At 34.7% G+C, this 21,263-nt stretch overlaps 1 protein-coding gene and 1 long non-coding RNA gene across 13 annotated transcripts in view; both read left to right on the top strand.

Moving 5' to 3' along the window:
* COMMD10 (COMM domain containing 10) overlaps nt 1-21,263 on the top strand; it is a 172,509-nt gene that overhangs the window by 29,733 nt on the left and 121,513 nt on the right. Inside the window, exon 6 of one of the 12 annotated variants that reach the window (XM_033423809.2) lies at nt 18,710-19,768. The exons of the other annotated variants lie outside the window; for them this stretch is intronic. Within the exon in view, the coding sequence (XP_033279700.1) occupies nt 18,710-18,727 (18 nt within the window). The 3' untranslated portion in view covers nt 18,728-19,768. Of the gene's footprint in view, nt 1-18,709; nt 19,769-21,263 lie in introns of those variants that run through there. 12 annotated transcript variants of the gene reach the window in all.
* LOC125963914 (uncharacterized) lies at nt 5-8,936 on the top strand. Its single transcript, XR_007476358.1, has 2 exons — nt 5-7,853; nt 7,932-8,936. It is a non-coding gene; the product is annotated as an uncharacterized LOC125963914 (long non-coding RNA).

Raw genomic sequence — 21,263 nt, 5'->3', positions numbered from 1 at the left:
AAGAAAGGGTATCCCATTGAAAGGATGTATTTTGTTTACTAGGTCTTGTACTTTATTGTTAGCAAGGTCTTTGTTCTTTGAATTGAAGGTTTACACATAATTTAATTAAAATGAAAGATTAACAAAATGACAGATCTTTGTGACAAGTTTTGATGTCAGATTTACATATCACTTTGTTATTTATTTGAAAAAACAGGTTGTCTTACAAGGTACTTTTCTTGCAAGAATATGTTATAATGTCTTTTAAATTCTGCAATGGAAAAAATTGGTAGTGGTCATATAAAATTATGATTTTAATGTTTTAGATAATTGTGAATGTTTCTGGGTGTTTTGTGTTTTAAGCTGCATACATATGGCAGAGGGAATAATGTTGTCCAGCCAATGCCTGAAATATGAAGGTGACCTGAGTTCTGTTTGTGTATGTATAGTATGTCTGTGTGTGTGTTTAAATCTCAGATATTACAAAATAGAATTTTGGATTAGTTTTAAACTGCATGGTGATTTTTTTCTTTAGTATTAATTTAAGAAAACCTGAACATGTTATCAAAGGTAAAAGAGTTGCTATGGACAATATACTACAGCATATTGAGAAATGTGTGTTTCAGTTGTCATTGAATGCTATTTTTATATATTTTTTACTACAATTGAATATCTTAGAGCAGGAGGAGTGACTTTTTTTCCTTAAATAACTGAGACTGTCTCATTTTAAGACAAATGAAATAGAGGTGAGAGTGAGGTAGGAAGATCTGAAGAAGAAGAGGTTACTGTGGCTGTATGTGATCAGAGAATAGTGGAAGAAATGTTATTATTTATAATGGGCATTGAAGGATGTGTATATTATTACTTCTTTGTTAGCACTTTCACTGTTTATTATGTCTTGTACATTTCTGTCTTCCATAAGAACTGGCATCAGTGCCTAGCTCAGGTTACATGTCCACAGAATTTTAGGCAATTGAATTGGATCTTAACATGTATAATTTATTAATTTATTACAGTGTTTGCAAAGAATCATTGCATTTCACACATTTTGACCAGAAAAGAACATAAACTTAATGGTTAAGTGTCGAATTGACTGCTATATTATATATGCTCTGCAATTTAGTAGTGGTCTAACCTTGGGCAAGTTACTTAATCTTTATGAGTGTCAGTTTCTTCATCTGTAAAACAGGAATAATATATCTGTCTCACAGGGCTTTTATGAAGATCAGATACTCAGTGTATGTAAAGTACATGATGCTCTATAAATGCTGGCTGCTGCCATCTTCATCATCATCAATAAAAGTTTTCTTGGGCTAATGAATAAATAAATCTCTTTGTTTTAAACCAAAGCTGCCACTAACTTTATTTCTTGATGAAATTAACCTTTTCCCTTTTCTTTCATTCTTTCTTCCTTTAATTTTTGATCATATTTTTCATATGTATGCTTCTGAGAATAGAGGAGGGAAAGGATAGCCTGGAAAGTCCTTTATTTTTTTTTCTCTCCATGAACTAGGGAAGGCATTCCTTTAGCTTTAGGATAATAACCTGAAACTCACTGGTGTGGACTGAGACTCTTCCATGAGGGAAAACACACACCTATATACACACATACATATATGCGTTCTCCAGGTATACGTTCACTGCTTTATTTCTCGTGACTATCGTATGTTAAGTCTGAGTAGCTAAATGGAATTTATAGCTTGGAAGGATACAATTTTGACTCTATATTTGATATACTTTAAGCATCATAGCTTTGGCAGTGTTTAACTCTGGGATGCTTGAGTCCTCCCAGCTTCTTTATTGTGTCTTCAAAACATGTCTCTGTGTCAGTTATATCTTTAGGCAGTAGGAATGAATGAGTAATGCTTCAAGTAAAAGAGTCATGTTTTTAATTCATTCATATTATTCAGGAAATCTATACAGATGTGAGATCCAACTCATTTGAGATATAGGCTGGAGTACATTTGTATTTTTCTGTCTGTTGCTGTTTTAAAATTTTGAATGAACATTTGGTTACCCTTATGACTTGCAGAGCTAGAGAACCATTTTCCTTAACGGACACTTGGGAAGAGCAGCAGCACAGGAATGTAAAGGATATTTTCATCTCGTATGCAGACTTAAGTGACCCTCTTTCTCTGTGTTGCCTGTCTCCCCTGTGGCATTTTGTGGGTTTGGTCCCTACTTCTTATATATTGTAAACAACAGACGTATAGTGGAATGTACAACCACGGTCAACCTGGTTAAAAACAGGCCCTCTCCAAGGGACATGTGCCCTAGCTATAAAGGAACAGTTATCTACCATACCTCTGTTCCCCTCAGTGAACTGCTGCTGGGAAGCTTTACTTTTTCTCCATGTTTTTATGATCTGGTATTCTATTCTTTGTACTCTTGTTATATCTGATTCCTTGATGTTAATTTTTACATAACTTCTGTTATTAAGGACCACACACTGCTCTTCCCCCAAACATTTGCTCTGTTCTGAATGAGAATTAGGGAATTCTAGACAGGTTAGAGTATTAGGTAAAAGGAACATGAGTATGGAACATGTTTTAAAAACCAAATTTGTTAAAGGAAGGGAGAAATTTTATTAAAAGGAAGATTAAAAGTTATCGCTGGTTAGTTTATGATGCAGAGTATCATAAAGTACACAGTTGTCATGCTTAAGAAATTGACATTTGTTTAAAACAGGAAACAGGTAAAATTCTTTCAAATGTATGGGTTTTTTTTTCCATCAAATGTATGTTTTACAATGTAGTTATCCTGAAAGTACACATATATTAAAATAATTCTGAGAGGATTAGAGTCAGTGCAAATTGTAAGAGAATATTTTGATAGTATTTACAATACGTATGAGCTGCTGAACTGAAAACTTACAGTAATTCACTGAAAAGCATGGTTTCTAAGAATCTCTTTCTTCTCATTCCCTTCCAACATACACATGAAAAGTGTAGCCTGAGGTGAAGTTTTAATTGCTGTCACTTTAGATAACATTGTTGTACTGGCCTCCTTTCTGTTAGAACATTTCTGTCTGGAGGCTTTCCTGTTTTGCTACTAATTTTATCATGAAAACTGGATGATTCTAGCTTTTCCTATAGTATTTTGATAGATATTCTAGTTGTTTTCAGTTAATTTTCTTACTGTTTGCCTACTGCATTTAGCAAAGTAAGATTATTTTCCTGTTCCACACATACCTCAAAACAAGTTTTCTGAGTTTTTGGGCTTTTTTGTTTTTTTTGTTTTACTTCATTAGGGGGCAGTAGAGCTCTTTGCTTACCTAACCTCTGGCACTCACAGTGTTATTTGAAATAACATTCAAAATAATTTGTGAAGTCAGTAGTTGTGGGAAATGCTAAGTGTTTACATTTCTAATCTGTATATAACAATAGAGTTCTCTTGTTATCATCAACAAAATTAGTGCCTATTAATCAGATATATACAGAACAAATAAATAAAATCATCCTGATTTCAATATTTGCTAATTTGCATATGATCATTTGCCAAAATGAAATTTATTAAAAAGCCTTCTACACTGTTGATTTTTTTGGTTACATTCTGCCACCTGTATTAACTTCTTTATGAGAAAAGAGAATACAATAATCCCAAAGATAGTTGAATGGCTGTGTTAGGTTAGAGCATAACTGGTTCCAGACTAGTCATAGACAGTTGAAATTTCTTTATAGAGAATAGCAATTTTATATGTAACAGATTTGGTAATTTGGATGGCATCAACACTTTAACTGAATATCCTAAAAACGCTAAAATATTTGAATTTTACTACTAATCTTGCATTTTCCTCAGTTAATTTGCTGTTCAAGACAATCATATTTTGTAAATGCAGTGATTCTAAATTCTTTTTGTTCATCCTTTAAGAAAGAATCCTTGTGTTTCATTCTTTTTTTCTTCTTCTTTTGAAACAACTGAGATAAAGTCACCTTGACAAGAGAACTTTCTAAACATTTATCTAAGTGTTCCATTGGATTGTGCTCAGGTTGCAGAAGGGTAATTATGGTCTTGAGTGAACTTAGGACTTTTAATACCAATTTTTAAAATTAGAGGTCTTCATTCTTATTTTCAAAATGTATGACAAATTCTATTTAGATTGAGAAAAAGGGGGAAAAAAGCCTTTTTTTTTAATTGCTTACTCTATGTAGTTACGGTATTACCTCCTTTGATATTTAAAAAACATCTCTTCCAGGTATGAATTCTTATTATTATCTGTATTTTATAGATAGATGGAGAAATGGAAACATGTAGTGGTTAGTTTATTTTCCTAGGTTATTCCCAACTAATAAACAGAGCTAGGATTTGAAGTCAGGCAATTTTATTTCAGAGACCTATGCTATATTTATTGCTAGGATACTGTATCATTTTGCTTATTTAATAACTTAGCAGTTATCCTGTAATATGTGTATATGTTTCAAGGTGTCGAAAGCTTTTCTAAAATGCAATGATTGTTTTATTATTGTTTTTCATAAAACTACAATTACATGGATTCTAAATTTCCTTTTTGACTAAATTGAAACAATTTTACACTAAAGTCAATGAAAGACACATATATTCTTTTATGTGGTAAGTAAAGTTGTATGTTTTGATGTTGTCTCAGTTTAATAGACACTGCATTTATTAACAGACCTTATTGTAAGGGCTATATGACATCATTGATGTTGACGTGTCGTGAACAAAGAAATAGGGTATATCATTAAAAACACATCCTTAGCTGTATATATGACAGGTTTTTCAGTAAGAGAAAAACACACATATGCTGTTCAAATCATGAACTGTTTGTATTAGAAATTTAAAGTATTTTGATCTTCTTAAAGGTAATGTTTGTATTGACTGATTCGGAAGGACCTTCAGATTTTTCTGAGCTGCTTTGATGAACAGGTCTAAATTTTACAAATGTTGTATTTTTATTAATCTAATCTAGTGAATATGTTTCAGCATATTCTTTTGATAATTTAAATTTATTTTTCTGTGTTACAATATTTGTGTATATATTTATAATGGACATTTTGGAAAATATAGGGGAAAAAAGCCAATTAAAATCAAGTGTAATTCTAGTACCCACAGCATTGTTATGTTTTGTTATATGACCTTCCAGTCATTTTTTTCCTATACCTCTGTTATAAGTGATTTTTTAAAAAACAGTGATGTTTGCATTTGGTTTAAGAAAAAGAATTGAAGTTTTGTTATTACTGTTCAGTACTGTTATTACTGTTCAGTGGTATGAGAAGGTAGTCTCATTCATCAGTCAGAACTTTTTTTTTCGTTTTTGATAAATAGCAGTTATTCATTTTCTAAAGTATACTATCTTATGATCTGAAAAGACATTCTATAAAGTCTTGGGCTTTTTTACTCACTGATTTTGATCAGAAATTTATAAAGTTAGCTTTGTATAATGAGCAGGTCTGTGTCAAGATACTTTTATTTGTGTCATTTGGGATGGTTTTATTCAGGGTTTAGAATTTTAAGACAGGTCAGTGGTTTTTACTTTTGAAATGAAATGATTGATGAATATTGCTTGTCTTTTAAAGAAGATGTTTCTGGTTCTTTTTTTATTACCTAAGTTGTATACATTTATTTTGAAAATTTTATAGATATGGAAAGAAAAAGTCACAGATTTACCACCACTGTGCAGTCTCTTTTATTTCAGTGTTCATTCAATAGCTACTTTCTTTTTTTTTTAATAGCTACTTTCTTTTGAAAGTCTTCTTTGATTTTATATTCTGCTTTCTTCATTTAACTCTGTAACAGACCTTTTCCATATTCAGACTCATCACTAATATATTAAATGATTGACTGCATCACGTTTTGGCTATGACTTACTACAATTTGCTACCAGTTCCTCTGTTGTCAAATAATGAGTTTGCTTCCAGTATTTTCCTATTATATTGTGATAAACATCTTTGTGTATAAATGCATGGTAGGTGTTCAGTAAACACTTATTGAATGATGAATGAACAAATGAATGAATGAATAAAGCATCCTTGGAACTTATGGTTATTCTTCAGGAGTGTAATTACTGGGTGAAAGGGTGTAAACTAAAAAAAGGTCTTTACTATAGTTTGATAATTGGCTTTTCATAATCGTTTTAGGAACACACACACTCAAAGGTGGCATTCAAAGAATATAAGAGCTTCTGGAGAAAAGTGTAACATTACTATCTCAAAAGTAGGCTCTTTGATAACTAGTTAATTATTTTGGATAATTTTAGGAGACCAGTGAAAGGCCCTGGTATTTTTGTAAGATTATAGAGCCCTCTCATTTATAATTTCTTTATTCCTTTGGTATACACATTAAAGAAGCTTTTGTTGTATGTGTTTTATTTTATTATAGAACATGTAGAAGCAATCTCATAAAATATTCTAGCAGTTAGAGTAAATAGAAACAACCCTTATTTGGTAGACAATTGCCCATATACTTTGAAAAAAAAAGCCTGGTTCTTTGCAATCAAATTTATTTATTTAAGTAATCCTAAGGCTTTGTGACTCTAGTTTTCTGATTCTTAATTTTGTTTTGTATCCTTTTTCATTGTGATCAGTTTCTCAATGATAGTATCCTTTAAGGTGTCATGTGTTCTAAATGAGAGCAATACAAAGCTCTTTCCTTAATTTATTGTGGTTTCTTTTTTTTTAGTTTTGTGATCAGTATGACTTTCTTAAAGATCTTAGTATTCAAGTATATTGAAGTGTTCAAATAATACGTGTATAGCTCCTTGGTATCACAAAATGAACCCCCTTATATGCGTGTGAAGAGTATGTATGTATAAGTCTTTTTCTGTACTTTAGATTGCCTAATGGAAAGTCTGCATTTATCTATGGATAAGACTTTTAAGCTAGCAAAAATACTGTTTTAGACATTGTGTATTTTTGATGAGTAAAAACGAAATATTAATACACAGAGTGTGATGGAAGTTAGTATTCATGTGGAGAAAATGATAAAAACGACTTGGGAGGAGAAAATCTTTTAAAAAATACTCCATGTATTTCATAATTTAAAAAATCATCTTTTTACTAAAATTCTTTTCAAAAATTTTGTGAGGGCTTCCCTGGTGGCGCAGTGGTTGAGAGTCCGCCTGCCGATGCAGGGGACACGGGTTTGTGCCCCGATCCGGGAAGACCCCACATGCCGCGGAGCGGCTGCGCCCGTGAGCCATGGCCGCTGAGCCTGCGCGTCCGGAGCCTGGGCTCCGCAACGGGAGAGGCCATAACAGTGAGAGGCCTGCGTACCAGAAAAAAAAAAAAAAAAAAAATTGTGAAATTTCAAAGTAGGCAAACAGTATCACCCTCACTTGTCTTTCCTAGCTTCTGAACTTCTTTACTTTTTTGAAATCTGGAGGCAATTGATAATTGTAGAATTCCTCAAACATAATAGAATATGTTTAAAAGTACCTTTAAATTTTGTTTAATGTATTTTTATGGATTAGAAATGATAGTAATGTAAATGAGTGGCTTATGTACTTTGAAATAAAAGTGTTAACAGTGAATTAGACATCTGAACAAATAAAATTCAATAAATTAAAGTTCAATAAATTAAATAAGCAACAACTTTTAAAATAGCTCAAATTCAATTCAAGAAACATTTATTAAACCTTTACCATGCATGAGGTACTAGGCAAGGTATTTGTGATATAGGCAGGTTTTATTTTCAATCATGGAGCTTATGGTCTAAAAGGGAATGCATACATTAAGCCGGTAAATATATTTAAGTTTAGTGACTGTTACAAAAGGAAATACATGGAACTGTGGAAACTGACAGCAAGGAGTTGGAGACTGCAACAGGCAGGGGAGTTTCAGATGGAGGAAAGAACACATGAAAAAGGATAGGGGCTTATCTTCTGAGCATGTTGAGTATGAGGTAGCTGAGATATCCAGGTGGAGGAAAGAACACATGAAAAAGGATAGAGGCTTATCTTCTGAGCATGTTGAGTATGAGGTAGCTGAGATATCCAGGTGGAGATTGTTTGGATGGCAGTTGGTGAGGTGGGGAGTGGATTATAGACTAGAAATTGAGACTTGGAAATCATCGAGGTTTTGATTATCACTTCAGTTATGAGATGGAAGAGGTTAGTCACTTAGGGAGGAAGTGTAGAACCTGATGAACTCCCAAATTTAAAAGGCAAGTAGAGCTACAGGAGCTTATCACAGTGATTGGGAAAGGAGCAGCCAGCGACCAAAGCAAGAGAGTATTTTGTCGGGGGTGAATAATGTTACATGCTGTAAGAGGTAAAAGAGAGAAAAAAAAAAGATACTAATTTAACCCTCACAGCTGTGAATTAAGTACTAGTATTTTCCCTAGCTTGTAGATTAAGAAGACTAGTCTCAGTGGTTAAGTATCTTTCCCTAGATTGGATATTAGAAAGTAATATGGGCAAGATTTGAACCCAGGTCCACCTGCCACAATAGCCTGAACTTATAATCACTATATAGCAGTTTAAAAAAAAAATGAATTTAGTGTCATGGAGGTCACTGGTGATCGCTGTGTGGGGCAGGAGAAGGAGGTGTTTCGAGACAGAGGGCGGTATTGAATACTGTTGAGGGGCCAGGAAAGAGAAGAACAGACATACATATATGACTTGGATTTGGTTAGATGGACTTCTCTGATAACCTTGGTAATTGTGGTCTCAATCACAATTGAGAGGCAAAAGAATCCTGATTGGAGTAAATTGAGGAAAGAAAATGAGGCAAAAAAGTGAAAGCAACCACCTACGTAACTCCTTCAAGAAACAGAAACGGAATAGTCAATGTAGGGGAATGTGGATTCAGTGACTGGAGATACTAGAGGAGGTTTGTATGCCGATTCCACATCCATTGCGGAGAAATTGACGCTGCAGGACAGAGAGGGATACAAGTTCCATGAGAAAGTGAGACGTAAGAGGGCCAGAGCACAAATGAAAGGGTTGGACTTTGATGAGAGTGGGAACACATTATTTGTTGTAACAGAAAAAAGAAAGAGAATGGATTAGGTAGGTAGTTTGGGTGGTAGAAGAGGAAGCTGTGTCCGATTGCTTCTGTTTCTGAATGCAGTCATTAGTTGAGGTAGTGGGTAGGTGTAGAAGGTTTGGGAACAGGGGAGGAAGTATGAAACAGTTATTTTGGATATTGGGAAAATGAACAAACTAGTTATTTTAGGCTGTTTCACTGTTACTGGCCAGTGCTTATTGCCCACTTGAGATTTGTGACCATGAATTTGAAATGAGAACTGTTGAAATGGTGTACATTTTCTTTCATCCATTTTTAGTTGCTGTGATGCAACTGTGAAGTAGGTAGATAATTGGGTTTAATCAGCATTTCATCTTTGCCAGTGTATCAGGTGAAGGGAGAAAGGGACAAAGGATTGGCCTTGTGTACAAGGGAGTGATTTTAGTGATGGACCATAGATTCTAAATCAGATCAGTTGGAAAGTGAGGATATGGTGTATGTTGTGGGTGGCGTGATGGAGAGTGAGAATCTGGCTATAAAACTGGAACCCTAGCCGCAGGCTCCCTTGAGTCGTTTGTCATACAGAGGACCCTCAGACACATTAGTTCCAGGGTCACTTGGGAATTTTTTATTTGAATCTTCTCCCTTCCTCTCTTCTTCCCTCTCTTTCCACTTCTTCCTTTCTTTTTATAATCGAGCAAAAATGCAGTTTCTTTCAGCGTTATTCCATTTTATCTCAAGGAGTTCCAACCTATCCATCTTTAAAGGGCCATTTTATCCAAAGTTAAAATACTGCCACTTCCTTGGTAAGGGTAATATAATAATAACTCCAAAAATAACCCTTTTATAATTCTCAGCAGTAAAACAAATAGAATTATTATTCATATACAACTTTATTTATGGAATGAGCAAAGGCTGATGGAATTTTCCAGCCCAAAGAGATCTTACATGGATATGGCAATGGATTCTTAGATATAACATCAAAAGCACGAATGACAAAATAGATAAATTGGACTTCATCAGAATTAAAAACTTGTGCATCAAAGGACATTATGAAGAAAAAGAAAAAGTAACCTAAAGAATGAGAGAAAATGTTTGCAAATTCCTGGTAAGGAATTTCTGTCTAGAATATGTAAAGAGCTCCTACAACTCAACAGCAAAAAGGCAAACAGCTCAAATAAAAAATGGGTAAAGGACTTGCATAGACATTTCTCTAAAGAAGATATGAAAATGGCCAACATGCACATGAAAAGATACTCAACATCATTAATCACTAGGGAAATGCAAATCAAAACAAGAGTGATACCACTTCACACCCATTAGGATGGCTATAATTAAAAACAAAAAAAAGTAAAATAACAAGTGTTGGTGAGGATGTGTAGAAATTAGGACCCTCATATATCGCTGGTGGAAATGTAAAGTGGTTCAGCCACTATGGGAAATAGTTTGTCAGTTCCACAGAAATTCAAACATAGAGCTATTGAATGACTCAGCAGTTTCACTCCTAGATATATACCCAGAAGAAGTGAGAACAAGGACTCAAATATGTATATCTGCATGCATGTTTATAGCAGTACATAACAGTAGCCAAAAGGTGGAAACAACTCAAATGCCCATCAATGGATGAATGGATAAACAAATAGTAGTATACACATACAATGGAATATTATTGAGCCATAAACAGAAATGAAGTCCTGATACATGTTACAATGTATATGAACCTCAAAAATATTTTTCTTAGTAAAAGGAACCAGACACAAAAGGTCACATATTGTATGGTCTCATTTATATAAAATATCCAGGTTAGGCAGAACCAACAAGCAGGTTAGCAGTTATCAAGACCTGGGGGAAGGAAAGAATGGGGACTGACAGCTTAAAGGTTATTGGTTTCTTTCTGGGGTAGTGAAAACGTTCTGAAATTAGTGCACAGCATTGTGAATGTATTGGAAGCCACTGAATTGTATACTTTAAAAGGATTAAAATAGTACATTTTAGAGACAGAGAATGAGAGCGAGAGAGAGCGAGAAAGAGAGAGAGAGAGAGAGAGAGAAGGAGGATGAAGGAGACCAACTTAGGGAATATTTCAACCCTTTAAGTTTACTGAGAAAACTCAGGCCCAGTGAGGCTGAATGGTTTGTCAGTTGATTATTGGCATAGCCAGATGAGACCCTAGTCTGACGGAATGAAGGGGGTACACTGGATTTAAAGTGTAACAGTGAGATGACTTGAGTGTAAATTCTTAGACTGTGGGCAAGAATCTGAATCTTTCTGCAGCAAATTTCCCAGTTTGAAAATGTGGCTAGTAATACCTGTTTTCTAGGATTATTGATAGAATTAAATATCTGTGAAGTGCCTATTATCGATAGAATGACTCTCACATAGTAGGCACTTAATGTTAATTAAATTTGAATTTGCAGTGCCATAGTTCAACATTGTGTTAGGAACAGATTATTCTGGAAAATATTTTTAGGAGTATATTATTTTGGAAGATAGTTGAGTACTGACTTGATGGCTTGTATAGTAGTTTGCCCTTATTAAAAAAATTGTTCAGTGTTACAGTATTCTCCTTTGTAACCAGGCTGTTGGAATTCAGATTGAATTTTCTGTAACCATCATTTTTAACAAATCACTGTTCCTTTTCTCTTAATTAGTAGAAATGATTCCCAAATGAATATAGAGGAAGAATACCACTTCCTTAATTACTAATATTGCATTGTAGGCTACTTGAACTCCCTGTGGGGTTTTTTTTTCACCCACAGTGACCTTTCATAGAGTATGTACTCTGAAAGAACAAGTCCACAGGGGTAGTATGGCATTGTGCCACTTATAAATGTAATTTTCTATTATCTTAAACCATCTTTGTTTTTATATCGCTATTCTTGATTATAATACTTTGTATTCACTCTTTTAGCCACAAGGCTCAAAAATCTACAAATATTGAGTCTCAAAACACTCCAGTGAGGCAGGCATATTGCAATCATCCTTTTTAGTTAAGAGAGGAGGAGGAGGATATTATTTAATTGTTAATGTATAATAATAGAAGAAATAGTCTACCAAAAATCTGTTGCTAGTTTTACGATAGTCTTGTTTTTAAATGAGAAATCAAAAGTTCTTCTGCCTCATGTAAATGATGGCTCAGATTTTCATCCTCATTTTAATTTGGGTATTTTCTCTACTTTTCAACTGATTTTTATGTATATTGACTTCTTTTGACTCCGAAGTACAAGAAAATGTGAACATTGTAAGCATATACCTAAAGTAGCTTGAACGATTTAAATTTATCAAGCATTTTGCTGTAGACAGATAAGTAATTTATAGATTTATATATAAATTTATATTTAGATATAATTTATAGATTTCTTAGCTTTGAGAGTGGGTATTGTGTATTCGTTTATAAGTTAAATTATAGTCACCTCCTCAGGTATTTTAGGTTGGCATGGTAATGAGTAACAATAACACTGCTGCCATATAAGTGTATTTACACTTCTCTTTGATGGTACACATGTTATTTATGAATTAAGTACTACCTAATTCTATGTGTTTCAGCTGTCTGCTTCTAAAGAGTAGAGATATTTGGAGATGAGGGGATATTATATAGGACAAGAACAAGTTTAAAAATAAAAATAAGTTTAAAAATACAGTTTAAAATGCGGTCTAATTAATGGTAATTCCTAAAAAAAAGGTAAACATTTCTCATAAGGAAATTTTGTTTATTTAAGAAGTAAACCCACAAGTTGCCTTGGGTCAGTTCATATGGATTATGACCTATTTGGAGGCCGAGGGGACATCTAATTTCTTCATAATATTATATGAAATATGCAGGTGGCTGAGATACCTCATTGTCTCTTTCCTAAGTGCTGCCACTTTGTATTTTTCTGAATTCTAGTCAGCCTAGGTGGATGGAGCTCATTAAAGCTGAGTGTCTGGATAGCTGCAGTGCACAGAAAGTAACCACTATGCCTGATACTGCCACATTTAAACAATTAAGAAGGTAATGATAATAGATAACATTTATTGACCATTTAATATATGCCAGGTATCCTACGTGCTTTTATACTTTGTCTCATCGGACCCTTGAAATTAATAAACAATAAGTCACTTTTTTTTTTATTTGCCCAGAAGGACTGAAAATAATGTACAATTTAATAAAGTAACCACTGTGCTTCCACAGTGATTACTTTGCCGTCTGTCTTTAGTGAGGTCCATGGCTAGTGCCTATTCTCATAGTCTGTATGGTTTTATCTTGCTCTTAAACATTTTGTTTTGATAGTCATGAAGCTCTCTGGAGGGTAGGTGATTTATTTCCATTTGCCAAGTGTGAGGAGTGAGAGAATGACCTTGATAGACGATTGCATTGAGAGTTTTCCTATTCTTTTCTGGCAGGGCTGTCTGGGTGATGAAGTACTCATAGTACTAGAGAATCAGGGAGTTTCTGGTAGTAAAATAGAGTCTGTACCGGATTTTTCTAGATGATAGCTGCTCAGCTGAAGTGCAAGTAGGTAACAGGTTAGCTGAATATTGATTGCCCTGTTCTGCCGTTGGGGCAGCCAAGCAGTATCTGGGGGAACTGGAGGGCCCAGCCAGTCACCCAGCCTCAGGCTGCCTTGTTGGTTAACCACACTGTAAAGTACAAACATGATCATTTTTTTTGTCAGCGCCAGGATGTGAGTTAGGCTTAGGAAACATGATTTCCCTCAGAAATGGGAAGAAGTAGAAATTGTAAAATATTTTATCTTTTTTTTATACCTAATTCTCTCTATCCTGTTGTTTAATTGCTGGTGGGATGTTGAATTTGGAGCTTGAAAATTGTACTTAGCAGCTTAACCATAGCCACTTGCATGAAAGTGTAAACATTTCCTGACCAGAATGTGTCTACCAGTCAATTGTATATATTGACAGAGGGCAAACTTGACCTGTTTACTTGAGGGTGCTTTTCGCTTCCAATTTTCTTTTTGGGGAAGTTTGGTTTACAAATAGTTTTAGGTAATTTTTGAAACTCTGATGTAAAAATTCTATCAGATAGTTTATATTTCATTAACTTACATTAAAAAATTCTATCAGTTTATAATTCATTAACTTACATTAAGCGATTCATATTGCAAATTGGCCCAAATCTACAAAGACTGCCTTTATTAGCCCACATAGTCTTCCCCAATCCTCATTTCTGCCAGCCTCTCCCATAAAACTTCTTATTTTTCTTTTTGCACATTAATATTAAAAAGAGTGATGTCCTCTTTTTTTTTCTTTTATATATAAGGAATCTTATGGAGAGATGGGTTTTAGGGTCTCTAATGTCGGTGCAGAAGGTGATGATCTCATAGAGACAAGACTCTTCTTGGGAGGGAGAGGAAATCCCTTAGGAAAGTACCACATTGGATCCCATCATAGCATTTCTTATTAAGTCAATTTCAGCGGTATTATTTTTCTTCAGAAGTTTGTTGGAACAGTTTGCTGTTTCTTTAGTTGAACATTTAGATTTACAGTGCACATATGTCTTTTAGCCCTAGAATCACCTTAGTACATGAGGCCTCAGCACGCATTGACTGAGGAAACAGAAGATTCACATTTTCCGTCTCACACTCACACTGACTCCAGGAGTTACGCTCGTTCAGGGAATGGTGGGCTCATTGCTTGCATTATTTAATTAGTATTCTATCTCTGTTTGCAGAGTGTATAGTTGAAGTCCATATATATAGTTGAATTGAACTGAATCACAGTTAAATTCACATGAATTACATATGTCACTTGTATTAACTGATGACTTGTTTGTGCTTTGGTCCCTCTTATGTTTTACTAATTTATGCCTTCAGAATCTTCAAGTTCTCTTGTCTTAGAATTTAAAAGTACTAGTGTGTTCATTAAGAAAGTCTCCTGCCTATTACCAATCTCTTACTGATTTATAGGATTAGAGCCTGTTAGGAGAGAAAAAAGGTTCTTAAATATAAACTCACTGGTATTCTATATTTGTCAGGGAAGTATATTCTTGTAAAAATCTTATAGGTAAACGAACATTCTGTGTGTCCTAGTGAAAAAAGGAGGGGATAAGATAGTATAGGTGGTAGTTCCTAACTTTTAAATTTGACAGGGAGGAATGTGAGTATATTGACCTAGTTAATGCCAATTTGAAGAATTCTAATATGACTCCCTATTTTCCTTCAAATTGTATTGAGCCGGGTTCTGTTGGTACCAGCCATGTTATTTTAATTGGATTTAGATTCAGACATGACTGTCTCCCATGGCTTCCATTCTTGTACGCCCTACTTATACTGCTTTGCACAGTAGGGGTTTGCCTTTATTTATATTTGCAGCATTAATCACCTATTAATTTTTCATTTTAGGTCGCTAAAATATATCACATACATTAGTATAAGAATTATAAAAATCAATTATCCTAATAAACTGTGGAGCAAAAAAATTGCGAACAACTGTGATTTTAATTTCTTATATTTTAAAAGGTCTGGTTGAAGATTTTTATTCATGGTTCCTTCCCCCCTCATCTCTCCCATGTTAATATTGTTGTAGAGAAGGTTTAGACTTTGTTACTAAATACACACCTTATTAAATAGGTGTGTGTCCTGGGACAAAGCATTTCTCTGGTTCCTAGTTATTTCTACCATTCAGCTAAAAAATAGCTCTGTATTACATTTGACAGATAATACAGAATAATGTAAAGGACTTTGAAGGTGGCATTGGTATGTAGTAAAAGCAACACAGGCTTTGGAATCACACTGTTTACCTCTTGGGAAATAGCTAAAGAATCTCGAGCGGTTACTTACCTGATTGAGGCTCAAATTCTGATCTGAAAGTTTGGACAATAATAGCAACCTTCCAAGGTTTTTCTGAGAATTAAATATGGTAGGAAATGTAAAAGTGTCTATTACATACAGCACATTGGTATCTTCATTACTTAAAGAGGTCTTTCCAGTTTAGAGCAGCAAAATTGAAATGCCGAACTCTTTATAAGGCCATTATTAAGTTTTGCCAGAAGTAGAACTAGTTGTGAAAGTAGAAGGCATAAAGAAGATAATTCCTTCCTTTTTTTTTTTTTTTTTTTTGGTCTAATATCTTTAGGATAAATTTAGGAAGAAAATGTTTAAGGGAAGATTAGGTCTATTAAAAGACCTTACTGAATTTTGTTCTTTGATGCTAGTGACCTTCTTTTCCTAGCTGTTTGAACCAAGTGAAAAAGGTTAATAAAGCTCTACAATAAAATGATCTGATTAAAAATAAAGCTGCATACTTAATAAAAAGCCTGTCCCTTTGCTTACAACAAGTGAGAGAATATAACTTTGAATGTTTGATGAATGCAGAACGTTAACAAGAGTTATGAATATACCTGCTCAATTTTAAAATAAAAATGAAAAGTTTGAAATATACAGATCACCAGATGAGAGTATAAATTATTATTGGGAAGTTTATATAAAATAGAAATTAGAGAGATTATGGGCATCCTAATCTCACATTATTATGAAGATATGAAAAATTAAATGAAGTGTCTTCAAATTTTGTATTTTTAACCAGAGAAAAGTTATTTTCTGAGTACTTCTATTTACAAAAAACAGCCACTGACTTGGTTCTAAAAAAGTTAGATTATTTAAGTCCTGTAAGAATTTCATCTGAAATAGTTTTAGCAGCATGCAGTATCAGTAATTATACTATGAAGTCAGCATGATGTTTGGATCTTCTAAAACTGTTTTGAAATTTGCTTAGTGCAGTTTTACCCAAATTTGTTAGTGACCTTGAGAATTTTTTTTAAAACAATACCAGTTACAGTGGTGTCCTGTGAAAGAAGTTTCAGTAAACTGAAGTTAATTTAAAATTACTTATGATTGTCACTTTGTCAAGAGAAATTATTTAACATGGCATTTCCCTCAATTGATAATAACATAAAGAAGTAGATTTTAAAAATATTATTGATAAGTTTACTTCCATAAAACCAGGAAAGTAAACTTAAAACATGCTGTTGTTGATATAAATAAAATATTTAAACTTAAAATGTTATGAATTTCAGTTTCTCAATAATGTTCTGGGAAAATATTAACCGTTAAAATATGCATTAAAACATGAATGGGGGCACGCGTTTTTCCTTTAGTGTCAAGGTACAGGCACTGATAAGAACTTTACAGTAGTATACATTCATTCCTCCCAACCCCTGGCCTTTTGCTTTTATTATCACATATTTTTCTTAAATACGTTACAAACCTTACACTATACTGGTTTTGTTTAAATAGATAATTATCTTTTACAGATTTAATTAAAGTCCCAAGTCAGTTGGTTTAAGATACGGCGATTTTTCTGGGTGGGCTTGGCCCAAACTGTTCACTTTAAAAGCAGAAGGTTTTCTCTGGCTGGTAGCAGAAGAGAAATCAGAAAGATACGAAGCATACAAAGGACTCTGCGTGTTGCTGGTTTGAAGATGGAGACATTGGTGAGAAAGAATGAGGGCAACCCCTAGGAGAAGAGAGTGTTTTCTGGTTGACAGCAAGGAAACGGGGATCACAGACCAGTAGCTGCAAGAACTAGATTCTGCCACCAACCTGAATGAGTGTGGAAACAGATTCTTCCCCAGAGCCTCCAGATAAGAGCCCTGCCTGACATCTGATTACACCCTTGTGAGAGGCCAGCCAAGCCTGTCTGAACTGCTGACCTACAGAACTATGAACTAATAATTTGATGTTGTTTTAAGCCACTCATTTTGTGGTAATTAGTTATATAGGAATAAAAATACTAATATAACTTATAAGACCTTTTGTCAATCTGAACATTTCTATGAGGCTTTGTCTTAGCTCTTTCTGAAATCTTAACACAGCATGTTACAGCCCTGCTCTGGATTTGATCTTTACCTGAAAGCCATTTCATTATTTGAGAATCGTTTTGTCATCTGGAGGTCCTTGTAACTTCACACACTTTTATTTAACCCAGCAAGTCCTTGCTCTTTTGGAGCTAATAGTTCATTCTTTAGCTTATCTCTTTCCTATATGCAACGAGAAGAAACCCAGTGGCACTTTTAGTCATTGAGTTCATTAGGAACATTTCCCATTTTCAATTTTTCTGCCAACAACAGTATTTCTAAACTTCCCTCCAAAATAAAACAAGGAACTCCTTTCTTGCAGCTTCCAATCACATTTCCGTACTTTAAAACCCTTACCAACAACCCCTTCTGGTCCTTTTAGGCTTCCACTAACACTGTCCTCAGTGCCCTTTAGGCTTTAGCCTGATTCCAATGCCAATGGCAGCTAAATCCAAGAGCATCCTAAGGCAGACGTGCATGACATTTTTATGACCTAGGCTCGTAAGTCACATAGCATAATTTCTGTTGTCCTCTGTTGGTTGAAGCAGTCATAAAGGTCTGCAAGCTTCACGGGGCAGGGATATTGACCACACTTCTCTATGAGAGAAGTGTTAAGGTCATATTGAAAGAGGGGCCTGTGGGATAAAAGATACTGTGTCTATATTTGGAAAATTAAATCTACCACAGATCTCAACATTTTAGCTTGTACTTTAAAATTGCATTTTGTCTGATTTGTAATGCTCTTTCAAAATATAATGCTACCAATCCTGTAGCCCATTTCACAATTATAGATTTATGGGAAAATCTAAGGTTTTATTTATAACAGTCTTATATCCAATACTGACATCAGCCAACTGGTACATTCTTTAATTTAAAAATTAAAAATTAAATTTAATTAAAGTTATTAGCTAGTGATTAAAGCTGATTTTTTTTCTTCTTTAATGAGTTTAGATTTTTAAAGAAAAGTATTTTCTTAACTGAATCAATCTGTAACCCTCTTTTATACTTTGTGTTACAGATTTCAGAAATGGTGTAGCAGTAGAATATGAACTGGACAAATATAAGTTATGATGTATGATTTTTCAGCATTTTTTTTTTACAGTGGTGCCTTTTTCTTTAAGAGAAGGTTCTAAGTGTAGCATATTATTATTTTGTGGTATACATGTCTCTTCTCACCGAAGTCAAGCTGGTCGTCAGCTGCGATACATACTGAAGCCTTGAGGGAAGGTTCTCTCATCCCTTGTGGCTTCTCGCATCTCTGCTCTTTCCCTGGCAGAAAAAGTCTAGGACTTTGCTTTCAGCTGTAATGGGGCTAGGAGGCAATTCTACTCAAACGTTTCTCATCACAGTAAAATTTCACAAGGAACTTCTGAAGAACAAGTAGATAAATGATGGAGGAATAATATTTTATCAGGACTTTTTGAATCGCTATTGAGCACACATCTTAAAAAACTATTATTGAGGGACTTCCCTGGTGGTGCAGTGGTTAAGAATCCGCCTGTGAATGCAGGGGACATGGATTCGAGCCCTGGTCCAGGAAGATCCCACGTGCCGCGGAGCACCTAAGCCCGTGTGCCACATACTGAGCCTGTGCTCTAGAGCCCGCGAGCCACAACTACTGAGCCCACGTGCCACAACTACTGAAGCCCGCGCACCTAGAGCCCATGCTCCACAACGAGAAGCCACCGCAATGAAGAGTAGCCCCCGCTCGACGCAACTAGAGAAAGCCTGCGCAGAGCAACGAAGACCCAATGCAGCCAAAAATAAAACAAATTTTCAAAAGAAAACAAAAAAGAACTATTATTGAAAGTGAATGGTGCTCCTGATGAGAAACGGTGATAGTTCATCTCATAATATAGTACCTGCTAGATTTTACTGAATCATTAAGCAAACACAGGGAATCCTCTCTTCCCCTTTAGTCTTAAACAGGCTGACAGAATAAATCAGTGTTGCTTTGATTACATGAATTGAATAAAATCTCAGCAGAGCATATCATTTAAACAAAATAGTTCTGTCTAAAGTGCTTTTGAACCTGGACACGTTCCTAGTTCTTTGGCTGCCACAGTCCTTTGGTCTCACTGATGCACATCTTTTATACATGTTAAATTATGTATGTACAGAAAAGTACATAAAACACAAATGTACAGTTAATCACAAAGCTGACATCTGTGTAACTACTACACAGATCAAGATATAAAATATTGCCAGTTTGCCAGAACTCTCCTTGGCCTCTTCTAAATAGTTTCCCCTTCTTTTCCCTCTCATGTAGTCTACCTTCTATGATAATATTTTCTTTTTGTTTTTATATTTTTACCCCTTAATCATACATCTCTAAACACCACAGTTTAGTTTCAACTTTTATTTTTGACTTTATTTAAAAGGAATTATATTATTTTCCTGTGTTGCTTGCTTCAAAATTGTGTTTTTGCTATTCATTTTTGTTGCATATAGATATAGTTTATTTTCATTGCTGTATAACATATTATTATATGAAAGAACACATTTTATTCAGTACAGTTTTTAAAAATTTATATTCATATTCATTACAATGTTGATAGGCATTTGGGTTGTTTCCAGTTTTTAGCTATTATGAGTATTACTGCTGTGGACATCCTGGTGCATGCCTCTTGTTACATATGGTCATCCATTTCTGTTGGGTATCTGCCTGGGAGTAGAATTGCTGGGTGTTACTATATGCGAAGAGTCAAACTTATAACTGATTTTGAGACACACTTTTTCTAGACTTATTTTGAGTGTGTCAGACTTCTGTGAGACAACTCCTTTAAGACCATAGAAGGCCTTTTATTTAGCTGAGGGGTCTTGTAGGCCCCTTCATTATTCTTTTAGAGATGTTAATGAGGGGTTTTTACATCTTGATTTGGTCTGCAGTCCCAGACTATACATTTGGAGAATGTTTTGCCAGCTGAGAGACTGGAGATGAGAAGCAGTTGTGTTTTCCAAACCAACAAGTCCTGGCCCTTCTTTATTCCTTCTAAATTTTGCTTGTAAACTGATCACTTTTTTCTTTAGCTCATCTCTTTTTTGCCCTGTTACCTTAGTCGTGCACAGCTGGGAACAACCAGCTGCCTTAACATTTGCCTGGAAATCTCAGACAAATCTAAATGTTTATTAAGTAACTTTTTCATCTTCTGAGTACTATAGAGAACACAATTTTGCCACATATTTTGTTACTACATGCACAAATTCCCATTTTTTCAGCATGCGGTGAAAATTTTCTTACCCTTTTCCAGCTTTTGCTAAGAGTTTGCTCACCATTTTTCAAGCCTTAGGCCACTGTTTGGTTCTAAAACCAATATTACATATTTAATTTTAAAATTGTGGCAGTACCTCACTTCTGATACCATCAGTTAGCTATTGCTGTAGAACGAACCCCTCCAAAACTCAGTGGCTTAAAACAGTAACCATTTATTGTTGATCATGGGTCTGTGTGTGGGCAAGGTAGTTTGCTGGCTGGGCTCGGCTGGTCTCAGCTGGGCTTGCTCATGTGTCAGCAGTTTGCTGGGGCCACACTAGTTTAGGATGGCTTTAGTCACTGTGGCAACTCAGGTAGC

The sequence above is a fragment of the Orcinus orca genome, chromosome 3, assembly GCF_937001465.1.
Source record: "Orcinus orca chromosome 3, mOrcOrc1.1, whole genome shotgun sequence".
In the NCBI taxonomy this organism is placed as follows: Eukaryota; Metazoa; Chordata; class Mammalia; order Artiodactyla; family Delphinidae; genus Orcinus; species Orcinus orca.
Note: the sequence above shows the minus strand (reverse complement) of the source record. Positions and strands in the feature narration are given on the sequence as shown.